The sequence below is a fragment of the Semicossyphus pulcher genome, unplaced genomic scaffold, assembly GCF_022749685.1.
Source record: "Semicossyphus pulcher isolate SPU_LCO1_2020_fin unplaced genomic scaffold, fSemPul1.0.p SCAF_13, whole genome shotgun sequence".
In the NCBI taxonomy this organism is placed as follows: domain Eukaryota; kingdom Metazoa; phylum Chordata; class Actinopteri; order Labriformes; family Labridae; genus Semicossyphus; species Semicossyphus pulcher.
In genome coordinates this window covers 15,728,411-15,743,326 of record NW_027211637.1, presented here as the reverse complement: position 1 = coordinate 15,743,326, position 14,916 = coordinate 15,728,411, and the positions used below count along the sequence as shown (strand labels likewise).

Sequence of the window (14,916 nt, the reverse complement as noted above, 5' to 3'; positions counted from 1 at the left end):
TCATTTCATTTTGATGATTGTGTGAATAATCGCGAGCTGTACCCAGACCGCGCAGCGTGAGGGAGGCAGGGGCTGTTCTGTAATTTGTAAATGTGTTTTCAGTTTCTGCGACAGTGATCAGTATGCACAGCGGGGGTCACCCTGATTGATCTGGCTGTACGGCCTGACTGAAGCCACCAGCTGGAGAGGGACGGCTGCACTGTGATATAGGGTTGCTGGACATCAATCAGACCACTTCCACTCCACAGAGGAATCGGTACAAGGGAAGGGGAAGGTGAAGGGGGGGTGGGGATAGAGGATACAACGCCACATGGCCACTGGGGCTCGTGGCCAGGGGGCAATCCAATCTAATGAGATTGCACTGGGGAGAGAGAAAAAGAGAAAAATAATGATGAGGGAGGGAGGGAGGGAGGGAGGGACAGAGGGAGGAGAGGGGAGGTAGGAAATATTACATCATTGTGTGTATACCTCCTCAGGACCATGGCAACAGTCTAATACGCACGACCTCTGTACCTGCAGTCCACTGACGGGTTTTTTCCAGCTTGTTAAAACTGAACTGTCGGACGGGTGGAAAAAAGTGTCTGGATTGTCTACATGTTGGGTTCATCCACAATATGTACACATCAACTGTGACTTTTCACACTTTGGGATTTGCTGAAAGCTACATATAAGCACGTATGTTTTTGTTTTTTGCATGTGTGTTTTTGTCTGTTGTCTTTTTGGAGGTTTTTTGTGCTCAAATGTTCACCGTGAATGCACATGTATGATTGAATGCATTATATGTACATGTTCTAAGGTGGATTTAAAGACATACATACACAGGGTATGTAAACACCAAATGAAATGAACGTTTGAAAGCAGTTTGTCCAACAAAAAAGGAATATTTTCTGTACTCTATATAGCATTTGAAGACAATCATCACTCCACCATAAACTACAATAAAAATAAAGGATAAAAGAACAGAAAAGAAAACATATTTATATATTCATATATAATAATACATGGATTTATGGCATCAAATATCCTTTGAAATACCTGAATTACATTCAATGTTACTCTTTGTAGCATATTCAAGTTTCTCTCCCGAGGTAAAAGCCCAGCTGAAGCGGCTGTTACAAGACTGTCAGGTTTCTCCTTTATCTCGCACCGCGCCACTCTCCACTAAGACCCTAAGATTACATACATTCTTTCATTTTTCATATTTCTGAGGTAAAGAAATTCTTCCTGAGCATTTCAAACAAGACTAAATACTAAGAAAACAAAAGGAGTAAGTGTAATAGAGCACGGACAGGCTGTAGGAGAAGCTGGGTGTGCAGGAGGGTGCGTTTTGTTCGGTCAGGGATTCTCAGGAAAACTGCAGACGATCAGGAATGTGAGATCGAAAACAAATCTATGTGAAAGATACAGACAACAACCCAAAAATGATTAACTAAGTTTACCTTAATTTGTACGATTTTAAGTGATTTTTAGTATCATTGGTGACTGTTCACGTGATAGATTTCTACAACTAAGCATGTTTTGGATAACTGCAACGTTTTACTGGAACAAGTGAACTCCTGGTCAGGACAGCAGCAAGTTTGGATTGAATCATAGTCATTAGATCATCTTTCTTTTTTGGAATAGTAAGAACGGTTTTGATTTGGTGAGAAGCTATGAGAAGAATTTATTTGTTTATGTTTTTAGAAGTACATCACACTGCTGATTATGCATTTGGTTTGACATGTTTTTGGTCAAAAACTGTAGTGTTGAAATGTTGCTGATCCCAAGCCCTTCAGACTGAATTAGTGACAATCCGATGACTAAATCAACATAAGGAGAACAAGGAAGTAGATTGGCAATAAATAGAATCCTGAGAGTAGCAGTCAAAGGGGGGGATTTTCCAAACCCTGATTATCCATAATCTTGGACCACGTCACCTAGCAACAAATAATTGATTTTGTCCTGGACCAAGGCTAATCAGGATCTCAGAGAGCATCCAAATAGAATTTAAGCTGATTTTCCCATTGGCCAAGAGACTAATACACTACTCCTCTCAACAAGGCCGATTCATTCTTCTTTTCTTTGGGAAACACAAAATATTGCGGATATTTATAGGAAAACAAAAACAGCACACCATGGCATGCTTCTGCCAGTGAAACAACTCTTCAGTCCTTCTGTTTGTTCAGCTTCTCTGGCTCTTTTGGCTGCATAATCTGTAATTACAAAACAACAACAAAACATTCCCAAAGCCTGCCATGTCAAAGCAAAGACAGGGTCGTGATGCAGTCCGAGTACAGCGACTGGCTACTTTCTCAGTGGTTATACATCTTGCTCCATTCTGTACAAGTGTCCAGTTCTTTTGTGGCGGTGTGTGGGCGCACCTTGCAGAAGGCATTCTCAAAGTCTGTGAAGGCTGGGGGTTTGGAGGATGTGGGGAGGCCATGCATGGCCCCAGTGGAGGAGGACGCTGAGGAGAGAGCCTGCTGGCTGAGCTGAAGCAGCTCCCGCACAGAGAAGCCCTCTGTGCGCTGCAGCACAGCGCTCAGCTCCCGCTCGCTCAGGCTGCAGCCCTGCGGCGACACCGCCTGCAGCAGCACCTGCCTGCGCATACCCACGTCTGGCAGACCGACATGATACCGTTTGGCAAAGCTCCGATGAACCGCATCTTGCAGCAAATCTGGCCTGCCAGTGGCACAAACAAGAATGACCAGACCTGGGGTCCCCACCTGGGCTTTCTCCAGGGTGGTCAGCAGGGTCTGCCTGAGGCCCTCCTCTTCCATCGCCTCCACCTGGCTCAGCAGCACCACTGATGGCTGTCGGGCCCCTGCAGCTTGCAAGAGAGACCCCAGAATGTGCTCTGCCTCTGCTTTCCCTTTAGAGGCCAGCATGACTCCACTGAGCTGGTAGAAGGAAGCCCCCAGCTGTGAAGCCAAAGAACGAGTCAACGTGGTCTTACCCCCTCCCCTCGGACCAAAAAGCAGGACGGTTCTTGGCGGCCGCACCACTGGACTGGGCCTCAACACGGGCCACAGAAGGTCCTCCTCCAGGGCAGTCTTGACATGGGTGAGCCCTGCAAGCTCGCCCCAGCCCAGTGCCGGAGTACAGTCCAGTAATTCCCCATTGACCAGGTCCAGCAGTCGGGGGTCTGGGCTCTTCATAGTCTCAACAGTTGAAGCACATAATTGGGGGCGCTTGTGAGCCTGGGAGCGGTGGTTCTGCTGCTGGATAAAGCCCTGCTCCGACACCACATTCTCCCCCGTCATGCCTGCTTGAGGGCTGTACTCCCCAGCTGTCCCGTATTGAGGAGACACCAGGGGTTGGGAGGAGGGCTTACTGGGCTTGAAAGTTTGAGGGTCTGTGCTGCCTGAGCTGCTAAAGCCGGTACCTCGGCATTCTGTTTTGTCATTCACACTGTAGGGTGAGTTTCCCCCGGCCTTCAAGGAGTCATAGCTGTATTTCCTGTAACGAGACCCGTCCCCGCTCTCATCCTCTTCTACACTCATCTCGAATGCTTTTCTTTTTAACGCCCCGCCAGACTCTGATGTCCCGAGGTTGGTGCTCTGGTAACTGTAGCTGCCTCCTACCACTGTGGGCCTGGAGGGGACAGGAGTAGGGGCAGGTAGACCTGAGGGGAGGTAAGTTGCAGAGGGGTGGCTGTAGCTGGGGCCGAGGCTGGTCTGGGGAGGGTATGTGCTAGGAGGGTAGTTATAGACAGGTGTGGTGGGGCTGTAGCTGGCCACCAGAGTGGGGGTGGTTTGGAGAGTGTGGAGGGAGGCAGGGGGAAGTGCTGCACCGGGTTGGGGACAGTACCCTGAGGAAAGATAGGTGCCGTTGTAGCTGGAGGGGTACTCGCTGGAGCCGCTGCAGGAGCTGCTGCCGCTATAGCCAGAGTCTGAGAGGTTACTGTTCACCACGGACACACTGCCCACCCCTGGCGGGCCTGCAGACGTGGCTACAACCTTGGAACCTGAAAGGCTGTCATGCCCTCCAGGGGGCACCAGGGAATAGGAGGCATCAGTGCTGTGCGTCAGCGGCCAGGGCTCCAGCTCGGTCTTTGGGCCATTGAGGCTCCCAAAGGCCCCTGGCTCTGGGTAGGCGCCCACAGTTGGAGGCCGGTCATACGGTGAGTCCAGCATGCCAGAATATTTCTCAGCATAGCGCTTCAACAGGTTCGAGGCTGTCATAGCGGAGATGTCGTCGTTGGCCCAGGCGTAGTTGTAGGAGCCGCGGCTTCGGCCGGAGTAGAATTCCGATTTGTGCGCCGGAGAGGAGGTGGTGGAGGAGACGTCCAGGTGCTGCTCAGGCCACTGGCTGAGAGGCTGTGCATGCTCTGGGTTCCAGTGCATCTTTAACAGGCCTGCAAAATAAAAACAGGGAAAACTGATTATTTTCCTCTAATTACAAATATCACAGAAAATAGGAGTGATGTCTTAAAGCAGTTCAGCTTTGTGGGCATGAAATAAATACACTTCAATCAAAAATAACACTCAAATTGACAAAAGTGGAACTATTCCACCATCACATGCACAATAAAACATGGTCCTCTCCAAGCAGACAAAAAATGTCCTCTCTTCTGTTTGTAAAGGAATCTTTTCCAATGTTACCATCACGCATGTTCCCAGAAGGGGCTCAAATTTCCCAGAAAGGGAGAGGAAGGTAAAGGGGAGGTGGAGGGGGAAAAGAGAAAGCTGCATTCAGACAGTGAGTGAAAGCGCATCAGTAGGTTGGATGTGTTGTTTTGCAGTTTCCCAGCCTATATTAGAGAGGCGATAAGATCCCCCTACTATTCCCCATACTGCTAACATCTGCAGGTCTCCCAGAGGAGCTATTGTTATCTCCCCGTGCATGTTGCTCTGAATGCCTGCTCTCTCCGCCCTGCACCCCACCTACCACCCACCGATCCACCCACCCACAATACACCAGAGCTCCAAAGGCCCAGTGGCCGGCTGGACAGAGGGAGGGAGGGAGGGAGGATTTGTGTGTGTGTGTGTGTGTGTGTGTGTGTGTGTGTGTTTGTGGACAGTGGTGTGGAGAGAGTGAGAAAGAAAGAAAGAGGGGGGTTGGGTTTGGGATTGCAGCATAGTGTGCTATTCATCAGCACAGTCTCCCATGGAACATTGGGAAAGTGGAATGTCTGTTCCTCTGGCTGACTTCAGCACTGGCCGAGCTCTGATTGATCGTGGCTGCTACACACTGAGCACATCGCCGAGCTAACAGGAAAGACGGCAGGAGAAAAAAAGAGATTCTGTCCCATTAATTATATTCTGCATGTTCCTTCATGCAAGGGTTTTAGTGTGGAGTAAGTTATCCAACGTGCATTGCATCTGAAATGTGTGGATGCACAAATTTGGCAACTTTTTTACTGAAATGTAGCATGCATTTTAACATTTTCTGGTTTGCGTGCTAATCTGTTTACCCTTATTTATAGCATATCTGAATGCTAAATTGTGAATTAAGAGAATATCTTTAGTGTGTACCAACCAAATATATATCACCATACGATAGATACAGAAAAGTCTAAGTCATGAAGAGGAGCGCTACCTCTAGCTGAGGCTTTAGCTTTACATTCCACACATAGCTTGGCATTATTGAACTGTCACAATTCACCCTGAGGTAAGGACTACTCCAGCCAGAAACGGAGGTAAAAAGGAAAATGGCAAAAGCCGACATTACTGGCCGCTCTGCCCTCCCTTCAGCGGACGTCTGATGATTCATTATTCATGGCCGTCTGTGTGTGTGGAGCCAGGCTTCTTATTGCCATTTAAATCAAATCTCAATATACCACAGCCAGAGATTCTGCTGCTGCTCTCCCGCTCTCGCCCCAAACTTTGGCCTCTTTCTTTACCCGCTTTGCAAACCTCCCCATGTGTGTTTTCAGATTACGCCCGTTATTTATTCAGTCAGATGAGACCGGCAAGCCAGATGGCCATTGGATTATCACGTCCTTCATATTCAAATCCACTGCCTTAAGTTCCCAATGGCCAAAACCAGTTCAAGTACTTCCCTAAGCTTCAGCCGACCCACACGACCACACACCCGCCGCAGCAAGATGCAAAGGAACGTTCTCACACTGTTCGCTTGTTTCTTACTGAAGACATTGTCTTGTCCACACCCTGATGACCACATATTTTTGTGGTCTGACTCGCAGGTCTTTGTCCAGGCTGCAGAAACCGTATATGTCCTGCAGGCCCTTCCCATCTGCAGCCCAACCAGTTTGTGAGCAGCCCCAATAATGGGGCCTGTGTGTGACAGAGATGGATGAGAGCCCAGGGGAGCTCATAAAACCTGCAGAGGGGAGGGAGGGGAGGGATGGAGGGAGGGAGGAAAAGAGTGGACAGCAGGCGCTTCGTCCTCTCTAAGCGGACTGGAGCGGACATTAGAGGACTCAGTGAGGCGGCCTAACTGCTGTCCACTCCATCATTAGAGTAGCACCAATACAGAATGGACTTCTCTCACACTACCCCCTTGACCAACGTAACGAGCAGCTGCCCATACCTGAAGAACCAATTCACTGTTAAATTACTCTCTATAAGTCTTTTGAAAACGTGCATTACACTCCATAACACTTGTGCATGTACACAGGGAGGAAGATGAGCGATGAGCCACCTTTCACCCACGATGAACACAGCAGGGTGGGAGAGCAGTTTAGCCGTTTCCGTGTAATTAGATCTCGCCTTCTGCTGGATTGTGGTTTTTAGAGCAGCGGCGCTCCACAATAAACTGAGCAAGCTCTAATCTACACTTCTGCTTAAATCAGAGCCGTCATGTAGATTAAGTCACTGGAGAGGCAGGAAGAATCTAAGATTAGAAGCAGGAAATCAGGACAATGTGGACATACGGGCGGTAGCAGCGTTAGATTAACTTCAATGTGTGTCACAGCGCGATGCTGGACTGTGACGATCAACCTTCAAAATAAAATATTTCTAATATCGTTTGTAAGTTTGCAGTCCAGATGCGAATAGTCATTTTGAAAGTTTTAACTTAATAAATATACATTTTTTACAACATTGTGCCACACCCCAGTCAACTCCTATACGAAGGGATTACAAAAGTATGTGTTGACCAGGAAGTCGGCGTGTTGTAAGATGCAAATCATTCAAATATTTTGTTAGTTTTTCTTGATGTTCTTAATATAAATAAAGCTGCCGTGTGATGCAGTCAGAATGGGATTTTGAATACTGTTTATCAGAGCACTGCTTAGTGTTATGGTGAAAGAACTTGGTTAAGTATAAATAAATATGTGAGGACGAGACTGCTTTTATTGACTGATGGCTTTGCTTGGCTGCAAGGAGGTTGATAAGAACCTTGTGTGTATGCACATGAAACTTCCCACTGTGTGTGTGTGTGTGTGTGTGTGTGTGTGTGTGTGTGTTCTCGGCCCCAGGAGAGACAGATGTTCTTCTGCTGACCGCCTTACTGTCTGTGCAGCCATTGTGGCGGCCGGCCGTCCAGCAGACGTGCGCGGCTCGGACAATCCAGTTGGCCCTGAGACAAAGCCTGAAGGATCCTTTTGTCAGGGGCCTGTCTAATTATGGAAATCTTATTAATCTATTCAGCAGCAGTCCACTGACAGCTTTTGTGTCACCCTGGGATTTATTGAGGGACCTGTGTGAGCTGCATCCTATTGTAGGAGAGCGTGATGAAGACAGTGGCACGGCTCTCTTCAGCAGAAAGCAGCTTCACTTTGAGGAGGCCCTAAAATTAAAATTAGACCACTTATGGCTCAGGGGGAGTGTGTTTAGTTCATCTGTTATTTCTGCCTTCAGATGCTCAAATCGGCCATCTACAAAGTCACAGAATCTCATTTTGGCTAGGTGAAACCGAAGTAGCTTTCGGCCTATAAAGGCTGCTTGTACTCCAGTCTGTGTTGTGGTTTCCTATAAAAGAGGTATCGGAGGGTGATGTGAAACGTTATCTTGGCAGGAAGCCCGGAGGTGGAGGGCTCCAGTGCTGTTTCACAGCTCCCCTGAGGTTGCTTTTCCCTTCTCCTTTCCCGGCACTTTTGTTTTCCCTGCCCCGAGGAACAAAACGGACACGGATGCAACAACCCTTCTGGGACAGCGTGCTATTAAACCGTGCCGATCGTGAAGAGGCTGCTTGTAAACAAGAGCGTGGTGGATCAATCCAATCAGGGCTCTATTCAGGGGCTGAGCTCTACCCCCACCCACTGATCAGAGTAAACAACCAACACCTCGGCTCCATCGTACACCTCCACACGGGGCACAAATCTGGGCATTTACACAGATCTTTAAATCCTGCGATCACATGTTCAGAGTGTCTAAAAAACATTAATAACGAGATATATACATGAGAGCAGGCAGCCAAACCACTCCTTCGTAGTCCAGCAAAAAGGGAACCATGTTGAAAAAACTTCTCAGGAGCAACTTCAGTTTTTAAATCTAAATTCTTTCAATACTTCTGAACAAAAGGTTGCAGAGAGGGCAGCGTCAAATGGTTTGAAGAATGCTGCTCCGGCTGTTGTGGTAGCTTGTCAGAGATTTCATTAAAGACAATGTCTCCGAGACGGCCGCTTAAAAGAGAAAAGCTTGAAATGAGTGCTGCTTTAATAAAAGGCACACGGGGATACTGAAGGGGAATGACAAGCAAGAGCTGCGAGTTTGACAGACTCTGTATTTGTGCTGATGAATCACAAACTTGATGATCTGCGGAGAAGCTGATCGATGAGTTATCGGATGAAACTCCTGCATGCTGCATGACGTCTGTCTTCGGGAAACTTTAATCACTTCTGCGCAGTTCACACAAACATATCCAATAAGCTGCTTTACTCGTGAGTGTGGTGTGCAGAGGGCGCAGCATCTGCACTCGGGATCTGTTATTTATCAGTTTGTTATCTTGATTTGTCGTTCGCTCTTGGAAGCCCCTTAAGTCCTCTGTTCTCAAGTTCACAGTGATTTATGACACTAATATCAAGCAGGACATTCTCGCTAGGCTGTGGCCGTCCTGCCGCTGCGTTCTACCTGGTCTGTCATAAAAACACCAATCTGAGAGGCCGGCCACATTTCACAGCCTGGCAGGTGGAGACGCTGGAAAATTGTCTGTGGACGTTCTCTCAGTTTGGAATGAAATTCGCATTTTATCACCTCTTGCACAGTTTGTAGCAACATAATGAAAAGTTATGATGGATTTCCACATATCTTGTGGATTATGTATGTTCTGCTATACTCGAGGTAGAAAGTGTCAAGTTACCTCTGACTATATGATGCTGAAAATCCTCCGTTATCATGTGGGGTATTGTCGAAAAGCTGTTTAAAGAACCCCTTTTAAAACAGGGTTAACGCACGCTCAGAACAACAGGGACCGTAATTTATCAGACATGGATAATTCAGCATAGCTAAGGAAAATTATTATAAATCTATGTGTTAGTCATGGGGCCGCTATCAATCAAAAGAAACACAATCCCGCACTCCCACTCTGCCTCTCGCTCCCTCTGGCTCATCTGCTCCCTCTTTCACGGCCCTAAAAAGACGTAATAACAGCAGAGTGCCGGAGCTCTGCCGGGGAGTTTTCACACCTGCTGCACAGAGCGCGAGCAGACGCAGCTCTTTTCAAACACGCCTCACCGGGCCGGTCCCGGGAGGAAGGAGCCCGTCTCCTGCAGTGGCATTGAGGGATGTCCTCTGTGCGTCTCTCTCTCTGTACCTTCCTCCGACTGTGGATAAAACTATCTGTACTCCGTGTTTCAGGGGGACAGTTTGACTTACACTATTTTTTGTTTCATAGCCCCTTAGGGATGTTTCAGACCAGCTGTCAGAAGAGTTTCTGTCAGCATGTGCAGCTAATATAGTTTTATTAAAGGGAAGGACAATGCTGCAATAAAACACAGTTAGAATATATTTGCTTAAAAAAAAGCTTTTTTAGCCGTGAACAAATATTCAGTGTCCTTAGGAGTAGTTTTTTTGCAGATTGGACAGAGAGGGGCATTTTGCCAAACTACTTGATGGCATTTGTTAAACATTGATTAATTGACAGACGTGTTTCGAATCGCTAATGATAGTGCAGCAAAAAAAAAAGCAGCGTGCTCCTTTTACAGCCCTTTTTTTCCTCGGCACTCTCCAAAACTAAAAAGCCTCCGGAATAATTGCTGGATGCGTCACTTCATGCTCGTAATTTTAGAAACAGCTCCCCCCCCCCCATCCCCCGTGCCTGCTAACGCACGTCCACAAATGGCAGAGCCCCTCCCCTTCAAGAAAAACAGGGTCCCTATTTTCTGTGACTGCAGGCTGGCTTTAGGTCATTGTGTCCACTAATATATCAAAGAACAGCTGTCCTAAGGCTCTGTGATGACCAATCACCCCTTCCATCTGTCTCACTCGCCCAATCTCTGTCCTATCTCCCCCTCTCCAGCTCTATCTTTTCCCTGCAATCTCCTTCTTTCCCTGCTTCTCTGCCACCTCCCTTGTTCCCCCCATTCCCAGCGAGCATTCCCTCCTTTCTGTCCAAATCCCCCCTCTGCGCTCGCAGCTTAAACTCTCAGCACATGGACCCTGGGATTTGTTGCTTTCTGTTTGCACACACACAAATAAGAGATGGTTTATAACAGCCACGCTCGCCTCGGTGTTATTACATTTTATGATCACCGCACTATAAACACCTAATGGCTTAACGATTAAAGCGCGTTATTTCTCAAGCGTGGTCATTTACTAATTAGCATTGCTGCTGTGAAAGACGTTGCGTCTCATTGTCGAGCTCTGAATTGTGCTGCCTCAGGAATCCAGTGGAGTGTTGCCATCCAAATGAGCCTCACCACCTTGCTCCTTAATTGGGCCCTTAACGAGAGCGGAGGTCTCCTTAATGAGCTGATGAACCCTCAGAGAGACAGTGCACGGCACCGGTGGACTCACAGGGGCCCGGGTCCCTAACCTCCCTTTCTTTTGGGCGCAGACGCATGCAAACACAAGACACACAACCACACACACACACACATATACTGAGGGCTAATTAGAGCCCATTCACACCCTACACTAATGATCCCAGCTCTTATTCACACACACTTTAGCAGACTGAGTGTTTACTAAAGGGCCTCACAGGCCCCTCCACTGCCCCTCTCATACCACTCGGCCTACAATAGGGATAGATGCCGGGCAGCCCTCCAACCTGCTTCTTCAGGGGCCGGGATAAGATCTAATTCTTCTTCTTTCTATACAAACTACTCCATGACTTAGCCGAGTCATTCACCAAGACACTCGCACAAAACATAAAAACAGAGCCGGGGAGAGAAAGGAGAGGGAGAGGGGTCAGTCAGAGGAGAGCTATAAAAACTGCGAGATCTGGAGTCCTGTGTGTGTGTGTGTGTGTGTGTGTGTGTGCTGTTTTAAAAGAAAAGGTATCGCTACACCAGCGGGGGCCCCAGCAACAAGAGTTAGGGCACTCCTGGGTTGGCGGCCTGGGACTGATTTAAGAGTGTGTTTGAAGTGCAGATTACAGATTCTTTGCACCAAATCCCTCCAGGAGTATCCATGGCCCCTGGAATCTCTCTCAGGTTTCTTCTCAGGTCCGGCCGCGGCTGCTCGCCTCAGCTTGAGGTCCCGTGGACTGGCCGGAGATGAGGACCAAAGGCCGGACACGCCAGGAAACAATGACAAACACGTAAACTGGCCAAATGCTCCATCTAAATAATTCAGACTGGATTTGTCCGAGCAGTCCCATGACAAAGATGCAAGTGTGTCTGTGGTTATACCTGCTGTTTGTGCATGAATACACCGGTACCTGTCTGTGTGCAGGGGAGGACATGCCTACAGCAAGAGTCACAAATAGTGTTGGGAAGTGGGAATGCTCCGCACTCCCATAAAGGGGATTCCAGCATGGAGGTGAGAGTCTTCGCATGTCATGCACACATGCCCTCACAGCGGGATCTTTGCTCAGCAGAATCATAACTACAGTGTTTAACTGAAAGACAGTGAGCTGCAGTGTCACCGGCGAGCACAGGGGTGTGTTTGTGTGTCACTGGTCTGAGAGTAAACAACGTGACTACCTAACACTGCCGTGTGCGCTTACACGTTCCCTCTGTCTGCACACACGCACACTAGCGGGCTGTTCTGAAACGATGTCAGGGCTGCAGGAGGTCCGCAGAACAGAGCTACTCTGTACGTGAAGAACCATCGAGCGGGCCGGGCAGAGCACATGAAAACCAGCATTGTGCATCCTGATCTTAAAGGCAAATCGCACACAAAGGCTTGTATGAAGCGGTAGCGGACGGTTCCCATGAAGGAGCAGCAGTGTGCATGCTCTGAAGGCATGCTAACTATTCCACCAGCAGTTTGTGACATTCTTGGACGCGCTGTCCACTTCAGCAGCAGGAGAGTGTTCAGGCGGTGTGGACTCGCAGGGTGCAGGGAGCTGATGGAAGATCGCTCTGAAACAGGCCGTGATGGGAAGCAGCAGAAGCGTGCATGCATGTTCTCGGAAATGAATGCTCCAGCAGTGTTTGAGCAGCCTGATTGGATTACTAGCTGTAAACATCTTTTAATGGGAAACACAACATCTTAGAGCACTCTCATTAAAACAACAAGAGCCACTTGTAAGATGACATGTTTACAGCAACTATGTGGCTGGAAGCAGTTCAAATTTCCATTCATCTGACAACCGGCCAAATAATATTTGCTTTTTAAAAGGGGGAAATCTGCGCTAAAGCAAACCAAGTCATGATGACAGTCAAACATCCGCTCCTGATGCTTTAATCAGGCTCTCTTATCCAGTTTGAATTCTCACACCCACACACTCGTCTCACACGGCCTCCAGCTATCCAACTGTTTGTTTCCAATCCAATAAAGTTTTTCACCATCCATTATGAAGTAATACTTTTTAAATGAACCGTTCTGTTTGATTTCTCCCTCTTTTCATGTAACTGTCGTGCCGACAATGCTCCTTTGAGTCGGGTTAAAGACCTGGGAAAAAGGGGGCTCCTGAGGCCGAGGCCACGGAGGCAGCCCCATGCTGGCCGGCAAACAATGCTGTTTTGGAGAGCCAGAGCACTGGACCCAAATGAAACCTGGTGGGAGGGTGCAGGGAGGGGGGGGGGGTCCAAAACTGGACACGTCAGTTATTAGGTCAGCATTGGAAGGAGAATAGGGAGAGAAAGGGGGGAAAGTAAGGAGAGCAGGAGGCAGCGTGTGCGGCGGAAAGTCCTGAGCTGTCTTGGTAAAATGACCCTGGCTGAGCCGAGGGGTTTCTGCTGCTTAAACCATCAGCCCAACAAACTCCCTTTCTTCCCCCGCCTGTGTCTTCCGCCTGGTGATGAAACATTCAGTGCTTAGGTTTAGCGTTTCCAGCGTGCACGTCAGGGAGAAAGTCAGGTTTCTCTTTTAAAGCGTGCACATTTTCACAGTTACCTGTGCTCTTCCCTTCTGTTAGCTAACTACAGAACACAGTTTCCACTCCTGCTTATTTTTGCCGTGAGGGCTCATTGATTAAGGCAAAGTCCAACCAGGTCAAGTTTGGCTGTGCGGTGTGACATGCAGAAGAGTAGAGAGAAAATTGTACTCACTATAGGGGACAATAGGACTCAGCATTCTGTGGAGCTGGTCTCAGTGAGGAGGAATGCTGTTTTGTGAATGCCAGCTAAGGTTAGCGTCCGTCCGACTGTAGTCCATCACAAGCGTGAGCTCGCAGTGACAACAGAACAGCCCTGAGAGAGAGAGAGAGGGAGAGAGGGAGAGAGAGAGAGAGGGGTGAGGCAGTTACAGGCTGCTGCACAATGTCTGCACAAACACTCACATGTCAACCAAGCCTTTCACACACGCTCGCACAGCAACACAAACCTAAACACACACACACACACACACACAAACACACAGAGCAGAATTCACCGAGAGTATGATAGAATTACTGACCAACCTGAGAACCCTATCAGCGTAACACACACACACACACAGCCTGCGAAATTGACACACACAAGGGTATTCATTATAGGCAGGCATAAGCTGATTGTGAAGCTGCGTTCAGCCTCCAAAGAGGGCTTTCTAAATCTGCCTCACAAAAAGACTCATGCATACCATTGCTCTGTGCACTGGGGCAATAAAGACCGCATTCTTAGGAGACCAAACAGTTTTGGAGTTGCATAAGAGAAATGCAGAGGAAAAGAAATGCTTTTTTTGAAGTGTCAAGTTATCTAAATTTATCAGACTGATAATTCAATTCTACTAAAAAAAAGACGGATCTCAGCCTAGTCTGTCTTTCTTTAAAGGTAAGAACATGAGATCTGATCCGTCTCATGTAGTTCAGGTTGTAAATGTCATATTTTAATCATGCACAGATTAAAGACTTCAGTTTAATCCTCCAGTTTCAATTGTTTTATTCTGATATGAGGCACCTCCCCGAGCAGCACCGCCGGATTAAAAAACTGTTGTTTTTTCACAACAGCCATTTGCCTTCTTTCTCAAAGCAAATGTCTTATTTTACATTGATAATAAGTTAATGAATGATAAATATAAGAGAGAGAAAGTAAAGCTGCTGCGTCCACTGACAAAACATCCTACAATCACAAGCGCATAAAAACAACTTCACAGTTCCTAACGATTATGATACATAATGACACGTTTACATTTAATAATATTCCATTCATATGGAAGACAAATTATGCGATGGCTGCACGGCTGTCCCTGGACACCAACAGGCTTCACCTACAACACTGCCTCCCACTACAGCCCCATCTGCTCTGACTGACAGTCAACTTTTAACACTCAGCCCAGAATAACTTACTACACCACAGCAGCGCAACCACAGCTTCCACCTAAAACAAACACGGCTCAGTTCAGAGAGAGGCTGAAGAGAGCTGAGAGAGTGAGAGCTGCTGCAACACGCTCGGCTCCGGTACATCCTCCAACTTCAGCCTGCCAGCGGAGCCAAGTCAAACAGCCGGGAGAGCGGCGGGGGGGGGAATGACAGCAGATCAACACAGAGATGCAGAGAAGACAGGCA

At 47.9% G+C, this 14,916-nt stretch overlaps 1 protein-coding gene across 1 annotated transcript; it reads right to left on the bottom strand.

Annotated features, from left to right (window-relative positions):
• Positions 1–2,257: 2,257 nt before the first annotated feature.
• On the bottom strand, positions 2,258–13,508 carry fignl2 (fidgetin like 2). The gene is made up of 2 exons (XM_069660974.1): positions 13,484–13,508; positions 2,258–4,336 (listed from the first exon to the last, which is right to left on the bottom strand). The coding sequence occupies exons 1-2, from the start codon at positions 13,506–13,508 to the stop codon at positions 2,292–2,294; spliced, it is 2,070 nt and encodes a 689-aa protein (XP_069517075.1). The 3' UTR covers positions 2,258–2,291.
• Positions 13,509–14,916: the final 1,408 nt, after the last annotated feature.

Coding starts and splice junctions, on each gene's coding strand:
- fignl2 (XM_069660974.1), bottom strand. CDS start 13,508: ATGCTGAGTCCTATTGTCCCCTATA. Junction 4,337..13,483: donor GAGTCCTATTGTCCCCTATA/GTGAGTACAATT, acceptor TTTATTTTGCAG/GCCTGTTAAAGATGCACTGG.